Consider the following 22,454-nt stretch of genomic DNA (forward strand, 5'->3'; position numbering starts at 1 on the left):
ACTTTTTTGCCCACTTGGAGATAAGATACTTGGGAAGCCCGTTAACCGGGCGGAAGCAAATGCGCATCGACAGTAACCGTCTCTGTGACCACCTCAGCATCGTCTGGCGACACTGCGATTGGGGTTCGCGGCATGGCCATCAGTCCTTGATGAAGGTCAGCCAAGTGAAAAGGAGGCTGAACATTAACGCACCTGTCCGTGCCGATTCCAGGATACCGAATGGTTTGATAAGGTTAAGGAAGGCCTCCACTCGCGCAGTCTTGGCGGTCAACTCGACGATAACGCTGTTCTCGCTGACATCGACGATCTTGGCCCCAAACTGGGACGCCAGGACGCTTATGGAGTGAAGATGTTGGTGCTTGATACGGAGTGCCTCGGAGGGAGTCAATGGCTGGGGAGTAGCATCTTCCAGATGGGCACTTCGCTCAATGTTGTGGACAAGAGCGGCTTCCTGTTCGAGTTTAGTGCGACGCGGCTCGTGGGAGGGGCCACCCTGAAGCTGGTCTTCGAGGTATTCTGGACCCAGAATAGAGACTTTGGCGAGCAAAAGTTCTCGCGAAATTGTGCGGGTGTTGGTGTAATCGAGGACGACCCAAACAGGGACCTGGAAGGATAAGCAAATGCAAAAAGTAAAAAGTAGCAGCATAGACTCGCAAGGTCTTCTAATTGTCGGCGTGCCTGTTCAACAACGCCGTCTTGCCCGCTGAGGACAATGCACATCCGACTGAGGTCACGAATTTCAGTCTTGCAGACGACCAGCGAGTCAATGTTGAACCCCCGCCCCGCAAGAATGCCAGAAACACGCGAGAGAACTCCAGGTTCGTTTTGAACAAGGCAGTTGAGGACGTGTCTGACGCAGCAGTTAGCAGCTTACTTATCTCGCCTTGAACACTCGGACGCACTTTTTAAACGGCTGCAAACTGGGAGGAGGCGTATTGTAGAGGATGTTGGTCACGGCCTCTTCTGCCGACCTTGGACGGGGTAAATCCATGACTGGCAATGGCGGGGGGTTATGGCGCTGGGATTGCTTGTAGGCCAACGCTGAAGTTGAATCGTCGATTGGTTTTGGCGGTTGTGGGGCCTTTGGCGCCTCTTCCTCATTACATCGACGCGTAGACGACGAAATAAGACGCGTGAACGTTGGCCGGGCAAGCCCGCGAGCGCGCAAAGCCAACATCATGGTTCAAGTTCAAGACGAGTCACAAATGTTTCGATTCGGCTAATACCGTTCGTGCAAGTGCTACATATTCCTTCCCACTGTCCCTTTCGCTCTCGCTTTCCTGAATCTTTTCCCAGTGAGTCAATCCACTCTCTATGAGCGTCAGGGCCTCCTGCTCTGGCCGGTCCTCCAGCCAGCGCACATATTCTGGCTCCTGCCAGCCATGGAGAGAATGCGGAAGTGTTACCGGTGAACGGACAAGAATGTGGTGCAGTACAATCAACGGAGACAGACCGGCTGTAAGTTTCGACGAAGCCAGTTGAGCATTGTCAAGGAACAGTAATTGTCTGTTGAACCGTGAGTAAAAATGCGAGCCATATAATATGCCCACTTACCGGAGCGCTCGAAGCATCCGATATTCGTCTCCGACGCTTTCTATCGATCCTTCACCAACGAAAGTGTTCAGAGCAAACTCTAGCTCTGTCATGTCACTGGTAAGCTGCAGTTTCCCGCTTTCACCCAGAGGTTTTGCGATGGAAACATGCAGCACAAACGTCGTGATGACAAACTTGATAATGGAGTTCGTCCTGGAAAAAGAAACTATTAGCGCCCAGTGACATAAAGCAAAGCAAAGGGTACCATTCTCGACCAGCATCCGCGAGGTTATATTTGCTCAGAATCTCGGTTTTGATGAACCCCAACTTCTCAACGAGGTCTTTCATGTACAAACTTGCTCCACCCGTGCCTGTCGCTTTTGCAAGATTAAGACGGTGAATTCGGGCGATGATTGCTCCCAGTTCCCGTTGAATCGCTTGGGAAACCGGTTTGACAATGTCATCATAAGCAGCGTTGATTTTCTGGGAGAGTTTGGAAGGAAATAACGGGAAAGGGAGCTAAATTACCTGGATAGAGGGAGTTATGATTGCAACAACATTCTCCGAGTGTTCGTCGCCAAGTTTGGCTAGGCGAGACCAACAGTGGTATAGACAAGAGGCCAATGAAGCGTTGGTTGTGTGTTGTTGCGTTGCTGAGGGCCCAGCAAGAGACGTTGCAGTGCGATCTCGACTTCTCTGGGAAGGAATGAATTTCCTTGATTCGTAGTCAACACAGGGACGCTTACCAAAGCATCTATACGGGAAAGCAGCATGTCCAAGCTTGCCCCAACGTTTTTAGCGACTGCTCGAATCAGCAGTGGGTCAAATCGTGCAGAGTCAAGTTCATTAGCTACAGCTCTTGAGACATTGACCCCCTCGCTCATGCCTGGAGGATTGCGGGTTCCGCCAGAAAGTGCTTGGGCAACTGCTTCGTTGAGCTTATTTGAGGACCGGGAAATGTACAGCGACTCGAAATTTGACAAAGTCCGGAGAACAAGAATGGTTTCTGGACTATAGTGAAGGTTAAAATAACTAATAAAAAACCAAGAAAATGTGGCTAACCTCTGACGAGTTTGGGTGTAAATTGTGTCTGTGTGAACAGCAATTTTGGAAAAGAAACGGTGGAACAGGCGGAGTAGACGGGGGTACCCAGTGCTCAGAGTTTGCTGCAAGAATGTCGAACCTGACGCACATTTGAGAGACCATGAGTTGCAAAGAGAAAATATGGACCTCGCGCGGCATCTCTGGCCGTCTTCTCTAGTGATTTCCCCAAAGCAGTCCAAAATGTTGCACTAGGCTTGTTTTCGAGAAGCTGAGAAAGGTCTGAATAATTGTTGGCATTTCAAGAAGAGACGTACTTTCATTGCCTCATCAAGGAAGACCGCTTGCGAAACGGTATCGCGCTTTAGCTTCAAGACTTTTTCAAGAGTATATACCTATAAATTTCAGTCCACTGAATCCCAATTATATGACGGTGCCTCACTTTGACGCAGCAGTCTGCCATATCGTCAATCATACTCTCCAGTCTTGTCCACAAAGCGGCGGCCCATTGCGGAGCGGTATAGGTTGTGGGCTCTGTCCTGACCCTAGACTTGTACGACGTGGGCGATTGGGGTGCATTTGGTGCTGAGTCTATTCAAACACTGAGAACACACCAAATGATAGTTGAGTCGGGGCCACCTTTACTAGAAGCGTCGCGTGATATCTTGGACAAGTCAAAGGCACTCTGAATGCGCTCTTCAACCGCTTTGGAAAGGTCAAGGATAAGATTCTGAACAAGCTCTGGGAGCACGCGAAGGTTGAATGCCGTTTGGAGTGAAGAGGCAAGCAAAGATTGATTCTAGCTGATTGAGGTAACGCCCTTGGAAAATAGGAATGGATGCGTACAAGATCTTTCAGCCCTGTTAGAACCATGCTTTCCATTTCGGTAGTCACTTTTGCACGCGCGTCGGTAATAAAAGTGATGTGGGCAGCGACTGCGTTCACTGAGCGTAACGAGGCCGAAGCTGCAGAGTCTGCTGGCTCATTTTCCGACTGATTCATGCCTTCTTCAGGAGCGGGATTTTGTTGCCCGTCCAGTAAGGCCACTATGATTTCAGCTCAACGGTCAACGAAAGATAATGCAACTTACTCAGTTCAGCTATACTCAGCGCTGCTTTGGCTATAGCTCGTTCCTTTTCGTCCTCAATATCCTGACCAATGACATTTATTGGCGTCTCTTTAAAGGTCGAATTCGGCTGAACAGGCAATTCCATCTCGGCCATTTGGGCCTGTAATCTCCGAGCCAGGACCACAAAACGCGAAATCCGGCGCAGCATATCTGACGCTTGTTGTAACTTTTCCAGACGCGAAACATTCGTTTGCAGAGACTGATATGGCACGCGAACTTTCAGCCGGAGTCTATCCCTTGAGTGAGCAACAATATAAGCCAAGACACGGGAATGTCTGACTTCTCAATGGAAGAGTCAAGGTCTGACAGACCGGATCTCACAGAGGTGAGGGAGCCAGCCAAGGCGTTCGCATTGGCGGCTTGTTGCAGCAAAACTTGGTGATGCGTGTTGACCTGGATTGTGTTTGTCGAAGGGTGCCGAAGTAGGGAGAGCACGCACCACGCTTTTTATCTGCTTAGAAACATCCTCCACGCCAGCGCTAAGCTTCGAAATGGCCACCGATATGTCTTCTTTGGGAGAAGGTTCGAAAGACGTTTTGACTGCTGGTGTTTTGGGGTCGGAAACAGGATACGACTCGCCTGCGAGTACTGCATTCGCGTATTCGTTTGGGTCAAAGCCTGCACTAGCGAAAACGGAGTACTCTATAGCAGGTAAGCACAAGTCAAAGAGCAGAGAGAATCACAACCGGCCATGAACGCGTCTCAAGAATTACATAATCAATGTGACATCATCGATTGTCCAATTCAAGCTCTTTCCTCTGAGCCACCATGTCCTATAGCCATTACCGCCAACATGCCCCGGGCTGGGGTACTCAGAATGTGCGTTCTGGGCCGTGCTTAGGCCTGTTTCTAACCTAAGATCCGCTCTAGCTTCAGTTCACTCAGCCTCTTGCTCCCACCTTTCAACCACAGCCGCAATGTACGCGCTTAATCGACGCGTCGGAAGCATATAACTAACCGCAGAATCTACCTCTAGGGGGCGGCTCTGACTTCTATAACGCTCACGCCATCAATCCCAACCCGTACTTTGTCTTTCTCTTTGTCGCGGCTCCAAACTCAATCGTCATACTTTGTCTAGCTCGGTCTATGAACATGCATGGGGTAACGTCCGACAGTACACTGGCGCCCCGCTTGATATTGGAGTTGGGGCCCACGAGGCCAAGCATTGGCACAAACGCGCCTATGGCGGTTTGGTGGGTTGATCGTCTCCACTGCTGTCAACTTGAATGACGCTCCACCAGAGTGACCTCAATACCTTGTCTCCGGAGGATATTGGACACGCCGCGGCATATGAGGCCTATCGAACCTGGATTAGCAATAGCTCGATCTATGAGCCACTCAGTGGTGACATGGAGCGTCAAAGAGAAGGCCTCGTTGGCTTGGCTGTTGGAGAGGCTTCTCGTCTACTCCAGTTCACAAATCGCTGGACAGACAATTATGCTCAAACAGCCGCCTCTGATGCGGCAGCGGCAACAGCATCAATCCTGTTTCAACGGGTGAGGGCAACATTTTCTCGTTCAAGATAGTTTTACTGATGTTGCTTTGAAGAAGTATCGCGATGTGGAAGAGGGAGAATACCACAGGTCACGCTCTCGCACCAGACGAGGCTCTGTAGGCTCGTACGACGACCCATACGCGTCAGATTTGTTAGCGGTTTCGTCTGGGGTTGGGCGTCTGCGCTCTCATTCCAGACAACGTTCTCATTCGCGCTCACCAATGATGTATCCATCACCCGGCCCGACAGCTCCTATGGCCATACCAACCTCGAATGGCTCGCACTATGCCATGGGAACACCATACCCCAATACTGCCCAGCAGCTACCGATATATGGCCAACCTTCGCCATACAGTGCTCCATCGGTTGTTGGTCAACAGTACGGCTCGATGCCAACTACTCAGATCTATAGCGGTTCAGTGCCCATGAGCCAGTCTTATTCTGTTCCAACGGTCATCCAAGTGGGCGGTGCGCGCCAACGTAGCACTTCCATGTCCATTCCTGGCTACACCGTTCAACCTCAAGTTCAATACGCAATGCCAACGCAATACCACCATGTTGCTGCGCAGCAACCTCAGGCTATCGTTGTCGGTTCGGGGCACCGCAAACACCATCACCACCACCACCACCATCGGAGCAAGAAGAGCAAGCGGTCTCGAAGCACCGACTACCCCAGCAGATACTAACCCTAAAGTAATGTTTGCTAACCTATTTGTTGTACTAGTTCCTATGTGTACCTTGTCTGTAGTACGTTTTTATTGACTAATTTCTTGTCAACATCATTGGGTATATAAACCAAGAAAAGACGACGGGGTACATGCTACAACATAGATAAGTAGTACAATGGCCAAGAAAGCACTAAGTGATCGATAACAAGAGGATAGCAATGTCTAGCAAGCAATGTTCAGGGAGGTTATTATGTCACCGAGGGGACGGTTTGGGCGACTCGACCATACTTCCCTCCTCTGTCTTTTCAGAGTGAACGTCCGGCTCGTTGGAAGAGGGGTCATTCCCGCGTATTTCGAGCTGCACGCCAGTATCTTCTGGCTCTTTTTTGTGAGTCCCCGTGACTTTCCGCCTGCAACGACGTTAGTGTTGGATGCTAACCAGTTGCTTGTACGTACAGCCATGTGGGGACAAAACCTCCAGGCGGCACAGACCACTCTTCCGAGTATTCAATGCTGGGAGGGACTATGCGCCCGCGGCTCACGAGCGTGATTATACGCGTTGTACCTTCAGGGCACGTCAGTCACCAGAAACGAGAAAAAAAAACCCAACTCACCATTCAAGCAAAGATAGGTCAAAATACCAGCGATAAGGCCATAAGCGATGCTAAACAAAGCTCGGGTCAGCCGTCAAGAACCGAGCAGCCACGAACTTGTATGATAGCGGGATGACCAAGAGAGTGATGAATGCAGGGACTGCATCGCCGACATAGTCCCAGTTGATGTCTCGAACACTGTCACCCACGGTAAGATACCACTTCCCACAAATGGGGAAGCCACGTACTTGCGGATCATCAGGGAGCCAACGATAATGAGCGCTCCGCCCGTTGCCCATCCGGGAATCGAGGCAAAAATGGGGGCGAAGAAACTGGCATATTCTGATCAACATACAGAGGAAAGGCGGGACGACTCGACGTACACAGAAATGAAGAAACAGAACCCAGTGACCATCGCAGTGATCCCCGTTTTGCCCCCCTCTTTTTTCATTCAGAAGGTCAATGACATCGTAACGTCTTCTGAGAACATACCGGATATTCCCGTGGCACTCTCGATGAACGCCGTGACGGGACTAGTACCCACGAGCGCACCCATGCTTATCGAGAACGCATCCACACAATCTAGATGGGCGCTCTATCAAGCAGTCTCACGGCATTCACCCACTCACATGCTATGGTAGAGTTCTCGAAATCTAATGTGACGGGATCCTGTTCGTGGGGTCAAGTTCACCGATCAAGCCAGCCAAGACATTGCAACTCACCCGCAAATTGGCGAACTTGGCCATAGAGTATAAGGTGCCAGTCGTATCTAGGAAACAGTCAGCCGGTTCAAGAACAACGACACAGGCAACAAACCCAAAATATCCTTTAGCTGCATTAGTCTGATCCATCAGAATTCAACAAAACCACGCACGACGTAGATTAGCGTGACGAGGGCATACCATACCCTGGGATTACTGCAAGAAATTGAGCTAGATAGGCTGCGGAGCGGGAGTCTAACCGGTAGTTATACTGTGTGCGTCAATCAGAGAATTGAACTTGAAGGCGATCAAGGATGCTCACTGAAATAACGTTCCCGACCTTTGAGATGCGATGGAAAGTGACCACTTGCTTGAAATAGTCGAATAAAGCGTCTCCGGCAGGCGTGTGAGGGAAGTATGTGACTGGGGTCGAGCGGGGCCACGAAACGATGGATGTTAGAAAGATGCCAATGAGGATAGCACCCCGGACTCGATAGAGCATTAAAAGTACGGTTAAGATCCTAGTTCGCCATCAGAACTTTTTCTCAAGAAAAAAAATTAAACGCACCCTCCAAGGAAGATCCCAAGCCACATTGTGGGACTGCGGAGAACACCGCCGGTACAGAAGCCATTCAAGTTGGACATATGCTCCGGCAGACAACCACCCAATCCAACGTAGTTGACTGGGTCGCCACCTATCACATTGAGACCGCCCGAGGCTTACTCTGAGGTCAGCGCGTTGCGTTCAGGGAAAAGAAACAGGGCAACGTACACAGTCCGATGAAGCTAAGGAGGTGTTAACGGGAGTGAAGTGAAATGAGCGGACTTACGCGATGAAAAGGCCGATCCCAGCGCCAACAGCAAGCACCAGAGACTGAGGCATGATGCGAACCAGCCATTGGCGGAGTCCGAGAAGTGAAAGAATCAGAAAAATCCATCTAGAGCAGAGTAAGCGTTACTTTGTTACGATTGTTGACATGGATGCAAACCCTTCAAGGAAGACGGCACCAAGCGCCTCTTGATAGGTGATCATTCCCGAGCCATGAAACCCAACAATTGAGTACGTGAACTGTGGGGAGTTTGAGGTGAGAGATGGAGGTAAAACATGAGCGATCCCACATATGCATTCAGACCGAGACCGGGAGCCATCCCAACAGGAAGACTTGTGCAACAGGTCAAACTGAGTTCAACAGTTGCGCAGAGCACACTTACTTCGCGAGCAGACCCATGAGCCATGATGATAGAGCACTGATGCTGCTTGTTGAGGTAATGAGGTCGTTGAATACCTCATTTACGCAGGCGTCGTATTCAGCATTTGCGGATTGACAGGACGTTGGGTCATCTGCAGGACAAACGCAAGTTCCCCCAGAGCCAGAGAGTATTGACGCGTTAACCGATATTATATAGGCCATAGCGGCTAAGAATGACTGAGATGTCGCCCAAACGCGTCGCAAACATGCAAACCCTGAAAAAAGTGTCACTGAAGCCACAACCTATTGACATTTGGACGCACCCATGTCGTGATCCCAGCCCGAATCTCAGTAGTAAACCTAAGTTATGGTGAGGAGAAGATGGGGCTACGCAGAAGAGGAATACCGTGAGCCAATTCTCTCTTTTGGATGGCCCGAGCCCTCGAGTCTAAACCATCGTCCAACGAAGGAGTCGGCGACCTGTTTTGAGGTTGGCTTTGCTATAGAATTGGGTCAGAGAAAAGGTCTACATGCGCGTTGAGCAAGTCGAGAGTGTGGGTCATGGTGGTGGCTGAGAACTAACATTCGAAGGGCTTATCTCTTAGTTGATGCGATTTAGCGCTTTCCAAGCTCGCTAACACCGCAGTCACAAACATTTTACGCAATGATTGGTTCAAAAGGATAAAATACATTTTTATGCGTAGCACAACACTTTGTAGCTCTTGACGCATTCTTCTCCGCCGTCGTAAGGAATATACGCTCCGTCCAATTTCTCGCTTGCCTGGATATGAACTCAGCAAAAAAAAAAAGAAACAAAGCTTGAAACAAAAGTGCTGACCTTGCCAGGGTGAACAACACCCTTGTGGGGTGCTTGAGCGACGTAGAGAGGAGTGCCGTCGTTTTCGCGACCACCTTCGACCGGGCGGTAGCCAAGATTCGCGACATTGAGACGACCCTCTGCTTGCACCCAACGCAGTCCGTTCATGTCGCCAATGAGGATTTCATACGTGTCGAGCTGGCGAAAAAGTTTGAGCAACACAACTAAGTTGAGGGAATTGCTAACATGGATTTCTTCGTTCTTAAAGCCGATGACCGCGCCCTTCTTGAACGCCTCCGATGCCTTTCCGACTTCTAGAATCAGTGTAAGAAGCGCTGCAAGTGGCCATGAGTGAAAGACGAACGAATGCCGCCCTAAAAGGTCGTTAATTGGTACACGAGGCAAGATGAATCACGATCTGACCTCGAAGAAAGCCCTGGAAATGTACAAAGTCCAGCTCTTCTCTTTTCCAACAACGATAGCCTCGCGAGGAATATCTTTTCCCTGTTGCGGATAAGCAGATGGTTGGTCAGCTTCTAGCGCAGCACTTGCCTTGTTGAGAATCCAGGTTGCAGCTGAACGTGGGCCATTGTTGCGATATTCGGCGGTACGGGCTTCCGCGTCGTGGATCCAGTTCTGAAGGGCCCACGTCTGAGCCTTCTTTTCATCCTCGTGTTTTTCGTGACCCTTCCAAGCAGCGTAGCCTCCACCGAGCAAAGCAGCACCGGCTAGCAGACCACCACCGATCTCCAACTCGTGTTTGCGTTTGTCGTCCATGTCGTACCAATGCTTCTTGCGTTCTTCGTGATGGATGTCGACGGATTGGCCATCGGGACGAGGGGGAGTATACGGTTGCTGCTGGGGTTGTTGCTGTTGCTGTTGCTGCTGCTGCTGCTGCTGCTGCTGGTGGTGGCCTTCCCCAGCGTGATCTTGGTCACTGAGACGACCCCATAATGCGGGAGTAATCGGAGGAGTCCAATCACCCTAGCAAACGTCAAAGAAAGCTCGGAAGGTGTCTGCTGCTTGCCTGTGAGGTGTGGGGCTGAATAATCTTGTAGCGATGGCCTGAGATGATAAGATGGGATCAAGTTGAGCAAAGAGTCGTAGTCACCTTCGTATTCAACGATAGATCCCGGAGCGTAATAAGTTCCTACCAAAAGCTTATGAACAAGGACGCGAAGACAATGAAACTGCTGACCTGGTTCCCAGTACATGCTGATGGTCTAGTAGAGACAGAAACGCAGCATTCCAGACCTTATATACTGTCAACGGACATTGCGTCATGTGGCTTTAGGAGGGGGACATATGAAATCGATTGTGAAGGAACCCCAGGAGGCAAAATGTTCCTGCCGAGACATCGATGCAATGGAAGAAGAAGATGGCGCCAAGATATTCAAAAGCCCGTCATCAAGCTGGGTTGGCTGTTGCGTTCAACATGGAAAGGCCCAGAGTAAAGTTACTCTGGAGTCTGGAGGGGCGAGGATGGCCGCATGAGTCAGACTCTTTGACATCAGTACCTCTGTTCTGACCCATTATGTCTGCATCTCGCTTTGCGACCCTCCTGAACCATCCCGCGGGTAGATATAGCTCTAACGCAGCATTCATAACCTATTATATCACACAGGCCCCAAAACTGTCTTCTTCTGGGCACCAATGATGAAGTGGTGTTTGGTGGCTGCTGGCATTAAAGACATGACTCGTCCAGCCGATACGCTTAGTGTCTCTCAGAATATTGGTGCGTGCGTCTCTTCTTGAGAAACTGGTGACTTGAACACTCAAAAGCTCTTGCTGCAACTGGCATGATTTGGATTAGATGGTCTTTGATCATAACCCCAGTCAACTACAGTATGGCCCTCGTAAACGGTTTTGTCGGTCTGTCAGGCCTCACCCAGCTGGGAAGAATAGCCAAGTGCGTGAATGCTAGCGTCGAATCAGTACAATTGATCATGCGACCCTCATACCAGCTACCGATACAGCTCCGCGTCTACTACTGCGTGATACGCGCTTTGCTTTCAAGTTGTCGTCTTGCTTTCTGTTGCTTTCGATAGATTTGTTTCCCTAGAGTTTTAGAATTATAGAGTGCACCCCATCCATTCGCATTCGTCCGACAAACTTTTCGGGGAATGATCCGAGCTGATCATTAGCACGCGCTTTCTTTCGCTCCACCATGTCTGGCGCCGCGAGTTCTCGATTTGCAGCGTTTCTCAACCACCCTGCGGGTGCGACCGTTATATAACTCGACTCTCGATTTCTCAACCGTTCTCAGGACCGAAAACTGTCTTTTTCTGGGCGCCTTTGATGAAATGGTGTTTGGTTGGGGCAGGTCTCAAAGATCTTGCTCGACCTGCAGACAAACTGAGCGTGTCGCAAAACGTTGGTGAGTGACCAACCACCTTCGTTTCTTCCACACTCAACTCAACTCAAACCAGCCCTGACGGCCACTGGCTTCATCTGGGTCCGTTACTCTTTCGTTATTATTCCGGTAAACTACAGTTTGGCGGCCGTCAACTTCTTTGTTGGTCTCTCGGGACTCACACAACTCGGACGTATAGCTAAGTCTGTGGCCTTGATTGTCTTCGTCACTCGCTTCTCACTGCAAACAACAGTTACCGCTACAACACACCAAAACTCGTCCAAACTCCGTCGTGATACAATAAGCTATGGTAGAGCTAACAATACATGTAATATTTGGGCGCGTTACCGCGACCGACTAGTCCCTTTCTGTTTGTCTTTGTCTGCATTTGATGGCTCGTCTCCCTTCCCCCAACTGCCACCAACGACAAGTTTCATGATGTTTCCCAGTACATCCTGGTTGTTGTTGGCAAGATCTTCTTTCTCCTGGTACTGCCACTCGCGATGTTGATCCCACGATTCCCAAGCCTTAGGCTTGCGTTTAGTTCGCGAAGGCTTGGTTTTCTGACGATTCCGTCGTCCCCCTGCTGCATTCTGGCCTTGGCCATTGAGGGCATCGAGAAGGAAGCTTCCCAAGCCCGCTACTATCCCCCCTCTTCCTCCATCAACAGCATTCCCGCCTTGCTGCGCCATCACTAAGCTCGCAAGCGCAATGGCACCACCAAAGAGCGTGCCCCATTTCACAAAGAAGAAGCTCATTCGAAACATCCACGCCGTCGTTCGATATACGCTCAAAAGCGCCAGATAGGCGGTGAGGAGGGCGATGAGAGGTGGCAATACGATTTGAGCGTCCCATTGAAGTGGATGTGTTGATAAGAGCCCAACCAGAAGCGTGTATAAGGCAGAGCCCAGCGCAAGGAAATGAGATAGAATGTTCAGTAGAAGTGAGTATACTGGCGCTGGAAGCTGGTCCGAAAGGAACGACAGTAGTGGATCGAGGAACGCGGGTAGGTCGGCGGCGACGAAGTCCATTACGAGGCGTGTCACGTCTGTGACGCGATCCATGTTCAAAATTGAAGTAGGTGCTTCGGATCAGAAACCTCTCGAACGGCTATAAAAGGGGAAACGCCGCTGTCTCACATCCTTCTTCAAATTCCTATCCTTAACCACCACCATGTCTCTGAAGAGAAAATTCACGTTCGTTGATGATACTGAGTCCATGAACATGGATGCACCGCTCGTATGTCATGTCTAGCACTCAAGAAGCTATATAGGGTACTGACTTTTCTCTACAACAGCTCAAACAAATTAGACTCGTTCCTTTCCCAAACTCTACTACCGAGGAGGATGTTTGCATGTCTGACGCTCAGTACGAGGGTCCCTACCACAGCCGGTTTACTTCTACTGTCAGCGACGCGTCTTCTATATCGCCCGCCACGTCACGTACGCGTTACTGTTTGCTTATATAATTTCCCTGACTTCCCTTGCGCAGCTGCTTTCAGCCAAAACACACTTCCACTGAGTACTACTGACGCAAACCACTTTCCTGATCAACACTCACCTTCTGCTTCTCCTGTCGGCTTGCTTCAGCCTTCGAGCTCGTTCGCTCATCACGGGTACGTTGAACATTGACAACTAGATGCTTACCGAATTTTGCCCAGCACTTCATGCAACCAAATCCCAAAACTCAAAGTCGCATGCGCAGCTGGTTCGAATGGCCAGCGTACAATGTGGAGCTTCTGTGAACAATGCGGCGCTATTTCCATGGTCGACGACGGCTCCAGCTCTTAGGTAGTACCGACTCCGCCTCGCTTTCTCTCTGCTGTGCTTTTTATTCGTCATAACGCGTACGTTCCCTCTGTCTGGCAACACCCACCAACTACCACATATATATTCACTTCAATTCCCATCAACAACCCTACTTGCCCGTCATACGTAGCGCCCTCTGTCTGTGACTGTACACTTTATTGTAACTATTTACCGGTCAATTGGCTGTTGACTTCTCCGTGTCCCGAAGTAAGCCCTTGAACCAACTTTACAATGCTCGTAATTTCAGTGTTGGATGAGGGTTTATTATCTCGTTCGTTATCAGGAGCTCTTGATCTCTGTGTGACGTTGGTGACCTACACCTGTTTTCGACGATGACGACCTCTTTCTTGCAATATGAGGCTCCTTGTAAGGGCTTTTGCGTGTTTGTGTTGATATTGTGCTATAACAATTCATTCAAGGGCCTGTTCAAAGTATGGATTGGTGTAAAACTCCCGCACCCGGCCAGCAACTTCGTCCTCGATCAGGCTTCCGGCTAGGCCTTGCATCGTTCATAGAGAACTACCAGAATCGGATAGCTATCGCTGGACTCCAAGATGAGCGGGTACTCGTCGAGGACGACTACAACGACTACCCTGATTTTGTGACCCTTTGCGAAGCCCACCACGGCTACCCTGCCACAAGCCTCCAATGGCAACCTTCAGCGGCAACATCCCATCCATGGTCACAAAAATCGCCATCTACCGAACTATTAGCGACAACGGCCGATGCTTTGCGTGTTTGGGAATATAACAGCGACGGCGCACCCACCCCATCAAGTTATGTGGGTCGTCAGCCCAGCTCTGGGTCTCATGCTCTCACTCTGAAGACGGCGTTGTCTGGAGTGCGTCATATATTCCCAACTAGCTCCCGATCTGACCTTTCTTGCAGCAATCCAAAGTCCAAAACCAGTCGAATGGAGCGCCATTGACCAGCTTCTCGTGGAATGAGAAGGCACCGAGTCTGATCGTAACGTCGTCTATCGACACAACTTGTACTGTCTGGAACATCGACACTTCTTCGGCAATAACTCAGCTAATTGCCCATGACCGAGAAGTCTACGATGTCGCGTGGTTGCCCGGATCTACCGACATTTTCGTGTCAGTTGGGGCAGATGGGAGCCTCCGGGCATTCGACCTTCGAAGTTTGGAGCACTCTACTATATTGTACGAGACACCTGCTCCAAAAAATGTCCCACCCAGTGCATCACCATCGACTTCTGCTCGACCGCCAACCTCGCCACTACTGAGGATAGCTTTCAACCCATCCGACTCCAACTACATGTCAACCTTCCATATGGATGGTTCCGACATTCAGATACTCGACATGAGAAGTCCGGGCTCGCCTGTCATGGAGCTTCGCGGTCACCATGCTGCAATCAACGCTTTGGGATGGGGCTCGACTGAGCACCCACTACTGGCGACAGCGAGTGAGTCGTAATTGGGGTTGACATCCGAAACTGAATATCGTTCAAAAGGTGATGACTGCCAGCTGCTTTTGTGGGACTTGGCCAACTACACACAAAGCGCCGCATCGCCACGGAGTGCTGGATCGCGCCTGAACTCACCGCGACCGGATGTGAAAAAACGGGTTGTGACCGAGCCCGTGATGGCATACACCGCTCCAAGTCAGATTACGAATCTTGCGTGGTCCCCGCCTATCCAAGGTATGACCATGAGTGGAGGCCATTCGACTGTGACTGGAGAGTGGGTTGCGATAGCTTGCGGCAAGTCGATTAGAGCACTGAAAGTGTAGTGTGTAGTTGTACCTGAAACGCGAAGAGTCACTTGGCCTTGCTTCTTATCTTGTCACGACCATCAGTCCCCCACATGCTTCCTTTTAGTTATCTCATGCCCCACCCAAATATAAAAACCTCAAACGATGCGTTTTTTCTCCGCTCTCCCGAACCCCACTGTTGTTCTCGAGTCCAATAATGGCCAGCCCTGCTGTCGAACCAGTCACCACAGGCGCTACTCCAGCCATCACACAAGAGCCTGTTCAGCGAAAGACCTCTCGCTCAACAGATTCTTTGAACGAAAAAGAGGGTCTCCCAACTGACCCAGAGGCCGTCATCCTCGCCAAAGACACGGAAGACGTTGAAGATGCTCGTGACCGTCGCAACAACCTCTACCGCACTGTAAGTCGTGTGCCATCCAAGAATCGTTCAATTTTGACATGTGAATAGCTCCGGCCATTCATTCTTGGTGCAACTGCCCTACTAATTCTCGGCTGGTGGATCTCAAGTCTCCTCGTTCTTCACCACCAACGCTGGATTGTTGAGACTCTGTTTGCATGGTTTTTCATCCTGTCTGTTTTTCCTCTTTCAGTCATTTATGCTGTCTTCTAACTTGGATAGTATCATCGCATTCCGTTTCATTCCGGCGTCGATCATCTCTGGCCCTGTTAGCGCTGTTTGGGTTCCCCTTGTCCAGACGCCTTGGTACAAGCTTCCTTATCGTGCTCGTGTCGCAGTGGGATGGCTGTGTCTGCTTGCCATCGTCTTTGGCTCCGCTTTCGGGTTCAAGCCCGACGGGGTTAGTTGTTTGCCTCCACACCATTCAAATGAATCAATAACACTTTCTAGAACACCACATATGGTGACCGTGCCATCTCCGTTCTCGGCCTTTTCGTCTTCCAGTTGGGTTTCTTCGCTACCTCGAAGAAGCGATCCGCCATTCCCTGGCCTACCGTCATTGTCGGTCTCGTTCTTCAACAAGCCATTGCCTTGTTTGTCTTGAAGTCTGGTGCCGGGTTCTCGATTTTCAAATGGATCGCGACCCTTGCTTCCGACTTTTTGGCCCAAGGCCTTGTTGGAGCCGGCTTCTTCTTCGACCAAGAGACCATCGGAAAACATTGGTTCTTTGTCAACACTCTCGGCTCCATCATCTTCTTCGTCGCGTTTGTTCAGATGTGCTACTACCTCGGCGTCATGCAATGGATTATCAAGCATTTCGCTTGGTTCTTCTTCAAATTGATGAACGTCTCTGGCGCTGAAGCTGTTGTCGCTGCCAGCTCTCCTTGGATCGGCCAGGGTGAGAGTGCTTGCTTGGTTCGGTGCGTATTTACTGCCGATAACCCTGCGGTGCTTACCCAACTTAGTCCTTACGTCGACCTCATGACTGAGTCCGAGATTCACCTTACGATGACCTCTGGTTTCTCTACTATCGCTGGTAGTGTCCTTTCTGCCTATATCAGGTACAATTTTCTACCTATTCCAAAGCCACGGAACTAAATATTCTCCAGTCTCGGTGTCCCTCCCCAGAACCTTGTCACTTCGTCCGTGATGAGTATTCCCGCCTCCATTGCCATCTCCAAAATCCGCCTGCCTGAACTCGATGAGCCTGTCACTCGTGGTCAGGTTGTTGTTGACCGTGGTGAAGACAAGAAGGGTGCACCCGTATGATATGCTCTTCGTCATAAAGTCCATGATAACCGCTATCTAGGCTAATGCGCTGCATGCCTTCAGTCAAGGAGCTGTCTTCGGTCTCATTGTCGCGGGTCAAATTCTCACTAATGTCCTCACCGTCCTGGCCCTCGTCGCTACTATCAACGGTACGTGTTCATGAGCAAGTCTCCATCTTTCCAACTGACCCGCCCACTCAAGGTTTGCTCACGTGGATTGGCCGTGGCTTCGGTCTTCATGATGCTCATGCTCTTACGCTCCAACTCGTCTTGGGCTATATCCTCTACCCAGTCACGTTCTTCCTTGGTGTACCTCGTGGTGAAATCCTGGAAGTTTCTCGTCTCCTGGCCACCAAACTCGTTGCCAACGAGTTCGCCGCCTACCTCGACCTCCAGGCTATCATGAAGGGTGACCATCCCCTTTCCCCTCGCGCGTACACAATCGCAAGCTACGGTAAGCTTGAACATGTCTTTCTAGGTGGCAATATATACTAAAGCTCCTTGTCAAGCACTGTGCGGCTTTGCTAACTTGGTAAGGGGCATTATCTCTTATTTCAAGTTGTCTAAACCTTGGGCAGGGCTCCGTTGGTATCCAAATTGGTGTTCTTGGCGCTTTGGCACCATCACGAGGCAAGATCATCGCCAAGCTTGCTTTCTCTGCTATGATCTGCGGCTTCTTGTCCACGCTGCAGACCGCAGGTATCGCGTATGTGTCCTCTTTCAAATACTCGAATTGTCCCTGACTCTACTTCCAGAGGCATGCTCGTTTAATTCATTGAGGGGTGCTTTTGATTGGGGATGGGGTTATGATAGCTCATGTCGTATTATTTTGGCCTTAATAATTAAAAAGACGGGAAAACCGTGCCCACACACACATTTTAACCACAAAGTGATCCTGAAATGCCTATATTCATGCTGAAAAATGTACATTTGCGGTGCTACTTATACAATTCGATTACTGGAAAGCTAGATAGAATCTAAGACGCTCTAATTATCACTGGTGCGTAAGGTTTGCTGTAGATGATGAGAGTCGTGCAGTGGGTGTAGATGCTGAAGAAGGCGATGAAGGTCGGTCATGAATTGATCTAGGGGGACTCTGGCCCTTCTCCAGCGTCGATGTCTCAGTGAGGGTCGCTTGACGGGCTCTACGTTGCCACGGCCACCTCACCAAAGAAAAGACGATGTTGCAGACTAACACTATGACTGCAATGGAAAGGATGACCGCTATGACCGCGCCAATGGCCACTCGAGGGATGGCAGCGACGGTTAAGGATTCCACAAAGGCAATCATGAGGCCAGTGCAGACGAGGCGAACGATGCTGAAGTAAGCAGAGAAAACGTCCCCGCGGCGGGTCTTGAACGGCTTGAGAAAAATGTGTGCAAGCACAATGGCGAGCTCGATGATCAGACACAAGATGATTTGCGTTAATCCATGCCCCTGACCAGCTGCGACAACAACTGCGCGGAGAAAGATGGCCGCCAGGAAGACGATGTAGAAGAAATAACGCGGGGCACGGAATCGGCCGTATAAAGGTTCGTAGTGGCCGGAGTCGGGGACATCAAAGATGCCCGTTGAATGTTGACGGACGAGTCGCACCATTTGGAATGTAGGCCAAATTATCAGTGCAGACACTGCCAGGAAGGTGATGACCGAAAACAGAGTAGAAAGCCACGAGTCCTTCAGAGTCCACTGGTATATGGCAAAGAGAAGGATTGGAGGCCAGGCGATGAGGGCCTATATGATGTTTAGCTGTGTTCAATATCGGAGAATCAAAACGCACCAAACGCAGTACCCAGGACTTGATGAAACCGGGGAACATGTTCCTATACCGTCGACGTTGGGTGTCACTACCCCAGTCCAGTCGGTCTGCCAACAACAGTAGGCCATATAAAATCAGAGATAGGGTGATTGTGATAGCCAGGATGACGAGGGCAACGATGAAGACAGTGTCAAAGGCGTTGGCACTGCCGATATGAATGGAGTTCACATAGATAGGGATGCCTGCTTGGAGAACGTTGGAAGATGAGGTAGTGACAGTTTGAACTTGAGCTGATGTAGAGTCCAGTCTTTGAACTTGGGTCAAGGCAATACGTGACAAGTTGGTTGGAGTATAGCCCGTCGGAGTATAGTCCGTATCTGCCAACAGCATGGACTGTGCTGCCGATGGAACCGCGAGATTGGTGTTCCAGGGACTTAGTTTCCGGTCAACCAATCCAACAGCTGATGTAGAGCTGGAGTTAGGCATGGTTCCACCCGTGCGACTTCCTGATGTAGGGTGAGCGTTTAAAAAAAATAATCGGAGAGCGTAGCTTACGCATGCTGTCGATAGCAGCTTGGATAGCGGAGCTTGAGACGAGGCCCAGTGTCCATGCAAAATTGAGGGTAAACGCGCGATAGAGAAGAGAGTAGTTGAGACTGAACAAGCCAGTCGTCGCAATGAATTGAAAGAGATGGAATAAATCAACAAGGCGATGTGCAAGGAGCGGATGAAGACTTGAACGCAAGGTTTGCCAGAGACCTGCCAATAATAATAACAGGATCAAGATTCCGATGGCCCATTCGACTGCTGGTTGGCGGGTCGACCATCCATTGGAAAGGGTAGCTTGAACGCAAGCTTTGACGTCGTTGGTCGTGGCCTCAGTTAGGGTCAATTGCGCATAGGCCTCAAAGTCAGGAATGCGGAATGCGATTTCCGGGATGCGTTTAGAGACACCGAGGGAAGCGGGAAGTGAGATAGTTTCGGATCCGTTGAATTGATATGTAGGAAGTGGACAGAGTGCGCCTCGAAGGCAGTGAGACCAGTGGAGAAAAGGTTAGGGAGCACATACCACCCAGTATACTGCAGAGATCAACGGTAATGTTGACGAGCGTCATGCCATACGCGTTGAGCACTATGTTTGCGGAGACATTCAGATTCTTTTGCTTGGGTACCAATAGTCAATAGATAGTATACGAAACAAATGACGTCAAACACTCACCACACTAGCTGCCGCTATGTCGAAGAAGATGCTTTGGTTTTGAGCGAAGTAAGTGAGGTCGAATTGTTGAATGAGTAATGTTTCTGGGGGCTCGCAATACGTGACGGATGAGGTGAAGAGAACACCATTTGAGGCAGCGGCGACGAAAGGTATAACGGCGAATAAGAGGAGCAACAGCATGGCTCCCAATATTGTTTAGATAGGTTAAGAATCGTTGCAGGGCTGTCTGTGGCAGCTTCTATGGTTGAGTGGTCTAGGAGAAATGAAGGGAGAGTGGAAAGGTAACTGCAGCCGCTAGGCTCAAGCTTTTGTCGTGGTGGAGCGGCACAAAGGCCGTTAAGATCACACATTGTGCCGTCACAGAGAACAAAAAGACTGCGGAATGCGATAACCAGCTTGGAATAATAACCAAACACGCCTTGTTGGCTATGAATTATATCCTATAGCAACGAGGGTCGTGTTCGTCGTTCGCCATGCTGAGCGCACGACTTACTTCCCGAGTGTCACACGCGTGACAACCCGCTTTCCTCCGTTTCTGATGCTTGCACGCAAAATCGCTGCTGCAGCTCCTGGTCTGGGCCAGCGTGCGGCGTCTAGTATTGCACTCAAATATTCGAATGCCCTTTACCAGGCCGCACTATCCAAGTCTCCACAGACACTCACGAAAGTTCATTCCGAACTGGCCACCGTGTCATCCACCATCGCTCAAGACCCCGCCCTGACCACCTTCATCTCCAACCCCACCCTATCCGCCAACGAGCGTAAAGCTGGTCTCTCCGTTCTCTACACCCAACTCGACGCGGCTTCTCCCAAGAAAGAGCCAGCATCAGAGATTACCAAAAATCTTCTTGCTGTTCTCTCAGAAAACGGTCGGCTGGCGGAGACACCGGGCGTCATTGAGGGTTTCAATGAGCTAGTTGAAAAGTACCGCGGAGAGCTCACCGTCGTTGTCACTTCCGCTGCACCACTTCCGAAAGATGTTCTCTCTCGCCTTGAAACCGCTCTTAAGCAGTCGCAAGCCGGCCAGAAGGCTAAAGTTCTCAAGGTCTCGAACAAGGTCCGTTCATTTTCCTGTCGCCTACGCTTTTTTTGGATGATATATCTGATCTAGGTCAACCCTTCTGTTCTCGGTGGACTTGTGGTCGACTTTGGTGATAAAACTATTGACCTCAGTGTGCAATCTCGCGTGACGAAGTTCAACTCCGTTCTCCAGCGTATGCACTCTTCTTCTTCCATCTGCATTGCGCGCTAATCTTGTTGAGACAGAATCGGTTTAGATGGTGGCTGTCCAATACGCATAATAAAGACGAGAGCCATTTGTAGCTTTTGAATGCAGTCTATCAAGTCCGAGGATACCGGGCGCGATTTCGTCCATTGCAAAAGGCCTTCGTGTGCTGATCGCCAAGCTTCCTTCCCTTTCCGCCTAATCCGGGTGTTTAAGCAGGCAGTAGATGCGAGGAAGTCTACCCCCCGTGGCCGTGTTTTCCGATGTCACTGCCGACAAAAGGCAGGTTCTCAACCTGAGTGGTGGGTGCCACTTGCGCAGATGAATTGAGAGGGTGTTCGCTGAATATCCGGATGTAAACCTTGTTTGCTCAAGTGATGTCGATGGGGTCCACGAAGAGACCATTTCCTATTGAACAACCAACTTAAACAGCGATGTAGGTCCTCCCGCAGGAACCGTCAAATACGTGTCAGGGACTTGCCGCTGGGCCGCGCGCACTCATATAACACAGAAGAATGCACTTTGTTTTGCTTCGGCTCACCATGTTCAAAATCCCTTTTCTCGTCTCCCTTTGCTTGAGCCTCCAAATTGCGATAACTCCTCCCAATGTGGGTCAGTTTAGCGACGACGAGCAAACTCCAACCGTTCTTTCAGCCCCCGCCACAACCCAATGAACACCTATTGGTCTCAACCCCTTTCGAGTCGCTTCTCAAACAAAGACTGGGGCCCATTATCGTCAAGGTAAATCAATCTCTGCCTCTTATGGCCACTCAAGTCTGATCGCCCACAAGTGCCTCTGTTGGATCGTTGCATTCGTTGAGTCAGCAGTAATAATCGCACAAAACTTGCCCGACTGGCGCTATTCCGCTCATATTGTCTCTGCTTTCTCCTTCAACGGACGCTCCAACCCGACAATCAGGATTTCACCTCTGTGCGTTGCATTTGAATATAGCTCACACGAAAAGGACTTATGCTAGCCAGATTCGTCTTTGGGATATATCTAACGCTTCTTGGAGCGGCGTTGAGAGCGTGGTGTTATAGGGAACTTGGTATTTGATCACTGATTTTGTCAACACCCGTAGATTGATCTGTGGTACAGGACAATTTTTTACCTTCGAGCTAAGCATCAGAACCGACCATAGGCTCATTCAGACTGGCCCTTATGCTCGAGTTCGTCATCCCGGTTATACCGGTGTGTTACTTACAGGTGAGCTTCTGGTGATAGAGTTTTTGGCACTCGAATTGACCGAATAGTGGCCGGGATTGCGTGCTGGAATGCCGCTACGGGCTCGTGGCTTAGAGAGTGCGGCGCCCTCGAAACAAATGCGGGAGTGGGTGTTACTGTCGCTGGTGCTTTGCTCATCATGTCGATCATCTTTGGTTTGCTGCTAAGAATCCCGAGAGAAGACGAGGCGCTGTTACAATATTTCGGGGACAATTGGGTGCAGTTTAAAAAACGAGTCCCATACAGTCTTGTACCAGGGCTCATCTAAAAAATCTTGCTCAAGCCGAAGTAGTTGGTT

General features: G+C 50.2%; 14 protein-coding genes across 14 annotated transcripts; 8 read left to right on the forward strand and 6 right to left on the reverse strand.

Annotated features, from left to right (window-relative positions):
• Positions 1 to 41: 41 nt before the first annotated feature.
• MIND_00048500 (ACT domain-containing protein) lies at positions 42 to 1,180 on the reverse strand (the record flags this gene model as incomplete). Its single annotated transcript, XM_037357452.1, has 4 exons — positions 42 to 145; positions 193 to 604; positions 655 to 850; positions 903 to 1,180. 4 exons carry the CDS (start codon positions 1,178 to 1,180, stop codon positions 42 to 44), a joined length of 990 nt encoding a protein of 329 aa, XP_037225362.1.
• A 19-nt stretch (positions 1,181 to 1,199) lies between these two features.
• On the reverse strand, positions 1,200 to 4,396 carry MIND_00048600 (ACT domain-containing protein; the record flags this gene model as incomplete). Its single annotated transcript, XM_037357453.1, has 15 exons — positions 1,200 to 1,506; positions 1,555 to 1,746; positions 1,799 to 2,016; positions 2,062 to 2,229; positions 2,280 to 2,544; positions 2,596 to 2,716; positions 2,764 to 2,845; positions 2,892 to 2,969; positions 3,017 to 3,165; positions 3,214 to 3,373; positions 3,421 to 3,620; positions 3,665 to 3,933; positions 3,984 to 4,096; positions 4,143 to 4,345; positions 4,390 to 4,396. The coding sequence occupies 15 exons, from the start codon at positions 4,394 to 4,396 to the stop codon at positions 1,200 to 1,202; spliced, it is 2,532 nt and encodes an 843-aa protein (XP_037225363.1).
• Positions 4,397 to 4,471: 75 nt separating this feature from the next.
• MIND_00048700 (uncharacterized protein) lies at positions 4,472 to 5,884 on the forward strand (the record flags this gene model as incomplete). Its single annotated transcript, XM_037357454.1, has 6 exons — positions 4,472 to 4,522; positions 4,574 to 4,622; positions 4,680 to 4,725; positions 4,782 to 4,896; positions 4,945 to 5,199; positions 5,252 to 5,884. 6 exons carry the CDS (start codon positions 4,472 to 4,474, stop codon positions 5,882 to 5,884), a joined length of 1,149 nt encoding a protein of 382 aa, XP_037225364.1.
• A 235-nt stretch (positions 5,885 to 6,119) lies between these two features.
• On the reverse strand, positions 6,120 to 8,925 carry MIND_00048800 (uncharacterized protein; the record flags this gene model as incomplete). The annotated part of the gene is made up of 22 exons (XM_037357455.1): positions 8,881 to 8,925; positions 8,757 to 8,830; positions 8,674 to 8,710; positions 8,373 to 8,587; positions 8,280 to 8,322; positions 8,150 to 8,229; positions 7,991 to 8,098; positions 7,933 to 7,946; positions 7,729 to 7,879; positions 7,483 to 7,681; positions 7,421 to 7,431; positions 7,334 to 7,376; positions 7,276 to 7,285; positions 7,182 to 7,228; positions 7,089 to 7,128; positions 6,952 to 7,041; positions 6,843 to 6,900; positions 6,708 to 6,791; positions 6,577 to 6,657; positions 6,481 to 6,530; positions 6,323 to 6,431; positions 6,120 to 6,276 (listed from the first exon to the last, which is right to left on the reverse strand). Exons 1-22 carry the CDS (start codon positions 8,911 to 8,913, stop codon positions 6,120 to 6,122), a joined length of 1,734 nt encoding a protein of 577 aa, XP_037225365.1. The 5' UTR covers positions 8,914 to 8,925.
• Positions 8,926 to 9,044: 119 nt separating this feature from the next.
• MIND_00048900 (Carbohydrate-binding module family 12 protein) lies at positions 9,045 to 10,381 on the reverse strand (the record flags this gene model as incomplete). The annotated part of the gene is made up of 7 exons (XM_037357456.1): positions 9,045 to 9,131; positions 9,189 to 9,365; positions 9,414 to 9,481; positions 9,532 to 9,541; positions 9,591 to 10,104; positions 10,161 to 10,317; positions 10,366 to 10,381. The coding sequence occupies 7 exons, from the start codon at positions 10,379 to 10,381 to the stop codon at positions 9,045 to 9,047; spliced, it is 1,029 nt and encodes a 342-aa protein (XP_037225366.1).
• Positions 10,382 to 10,701: 320 nt separating this feature from the next.
• Positions 10,702 to 11,215, forward strand: MIND_00049000 (Mitochondrial pyruvate carrier; the record flags this gene model as incomplete). The annotated part of the gene is made up of 3 exons (XM_037357457.1): positions 10,702 to 10,744; positions 10,792 to 10,902; positions 10,950 to 11,215. 3 exons carry the CDS (start codon positions 10,702 to 10,704, stop codon positions 11,213 to 11,215), a joined length of 420 nt encoding a protein of 139 aa, XP_037225367.1.
• Positions 11,216 to 11,334: 119 nt separating this feature from the next.
• Positions 11,335 to 11,816, forward strand: MIND_00049100 (Mitochondrial pyruvate carrier; the record flags this gene model as incomplete). The annotated part of the gene is made up of 4 exons (XM_037357458.1): positions 11,335 to 11,386; positions 11,434 to 11,544; positions 11,597 to 11,723; positions 11,774 to 11,816. The coding sequence occupies 4 exons, from the start codon at positions 11,335 to 11,337 to the stop codon at positions 11,814 to 11,816; spliced, it is 333 nt and encodes a 110-aa protein (XP_037225368.1).
• A 48-nt stretch (positions 11,817 to 11,864) lies between these two features.
• On the reverse strand, positions 11,865 to 12,560 carry MIND_00049200 (uncharacterized protein; the record flags this gene model as incomplete). The annotated part of the gene is made up of 1 exon (XM_037357459.1): positions 11,865 to 12,560. Exon 1 carries the CDS (start codon positions 12,549 to 12,551, stop codon positions 11,865 to 11,867), a length of 687 nt encoding a protein of 228 aa, XP_037225369.1. The 5' UTR covers positions 12,552 to 12,560.
• Positions 12,561 to 12,693: 133 nt separating this feature from the next.
• On the forward strand, positions 12,694 to 13,310 carry MIND_00049300 (uncharacterized protein; the record flags this gene model as incomplete). The annotated part of the gene is made up of 4 exons (XM_037357460.1): positions 12,694 to 12,759; positions 12,818 to 12,962; positions 13,012 to 13,135; positions 13,181 to 13,310. The coding sequence occupies 4 exons, from the start codon at positions 12,694 to 12,696 to the stop codon at positions 13,308 to 13,310; spliced, it is 465 nt and encodes a 154-aa protein (XP_037225370.1).
• A 335-nt stretch (positions 13,311 to 13,645) lies between these two features.
• MIND_00049400 (uncharacterized protein) lies at positions 13,646 to 17,498 on the forward strand (the record flags this gene model as incomplete). The annotated part of the gene is made up of 15 exons (XM_037357461.1): positions 13,646 to 13,694; positions 13,748 to 14,169; positions 14,217 to 14,754; positions 14,803 to 14,991; positions 15,293 to 15,462; positions 15,511 to 15,632; positions 15,682 to 15,859; positions 15,910 to 16,379; positions 16,425 to 16,520; positions 16,569 to 16,722; positions 16,769 to 16,877; positions 16,930 to 17,181; positions 17,237 to 17,259; positions 17,306 to 17,433; positions 17,483 to 17,498. Exons 1-15 carry the CDS (start codon positions 13,661 to 13,663, stop codon positions 17,496 to 17,498), a joined length of 2,901 nt encoding a protein of 966 aa, XP_037225371.1. The 5' UTR covers positions 13,646 to 13,660.
• Positions 17,499 to 17,721: 223 nt separating this feature from the next.
• MIND_00049500 (TRP-N domain-containing protein) lies at positions 17,722 to 19,886 on the reverse strand (the record flags this gene model as incomplete). Its single annotated transcript, XM_037357462.1, has 5 exons — positions 17,722 to 18,462; positions 18,509 to 18,993; positions 19,043 to 19,510; positions 19,557 to 19,650; positions 19,707 to 19,886. 5 exons carry the CDS (start codon positions 19,884 to 19,886, stop codon positions 17,722 to 17,724), a joined length of 1,968 nt encoding a protein of 655 aa, XP_037225372.1.
• Positions 19,887 to 20,229: 343 nt separating this feature from the next.
• MIND_00049600 (p-loop containing nucleoside triphosphate hydrolase protein) lies at positions 20,230 to 20,958 on the forward strand (the record flags this gene model as incomplete). Its single annotated transcript, XM_037357463.1, has 2 exons — positions 20,230 to 20,763; positions 20,818 to 20,958. The coding sequence occupies exons 1-2, from the start codon at positions 20,245 to 20,247 to the stop codon at positions 20,956 to 20,958; spliced, it is 660 nt and encodes a 219-aa protein (XP_037225373.1). The 5' UTR covers positions 20,230 to 20,244.
• Positions 20,959 to 21,473: 515 nt separating this feature from the next.
• On the forward strand, positions 21,474 to 21,988 carry MIND_00049700 (Protein-S-isoprenylcysteine O-methyltransferase; the record flags this gene model as incomplete). Its single annotated transcript, XM_037357464.1, has 4 exons — positions 21,474 to 21,539; positions 21,586 to 21,672; positions 21,723 to 21,862; positions 21,913 to 21,988. The coding sequence occupies 4 exons, from the start codon at positions 21,474 to 21,476 to the stop codon at positions 21,986 to 21,988; spliced, it is 369 nt and encodes a 122-aa protein (XP_037225374.1).
• A 105-nt stretch (positions 21,989 to 22,093) lies between these two features.
• On the forward strand, positions 22,094 to 22,424 carry MIND_00049800 (Protein-S-isoprenylcysteine O-methyltransferase; the record flags this gene model as incomplete). The annotated part of the gene is made up of 2 exons (XM_037357465.1): positions 22,094 to 22,101; positions 22,157 to 22,424. 2 exons carry the CDS (start codon positions 22,094 to 22,096, stop codon positions 22,422 to 22,424), a joined length of 276 nt encoding a protein of 91 aa, XP_037225375.1.
• Positions 22,425 to 22,454: the final 30 nt, after the last annotated feature.

Source organism: Mycena indigotica (assembly GCF_014461135.1).
Source record: "Mycena indigotica strain 171206Taipei chromosome Unknown Mind.scaff0001, whole genome shotgun sequence".
Lineage (NCBI taxonomy): Eukaryota > Fungi > Basidiomycota > Agaricomycetes > Agaricales > Mycenaceae > Mycena > Mycena indigotica.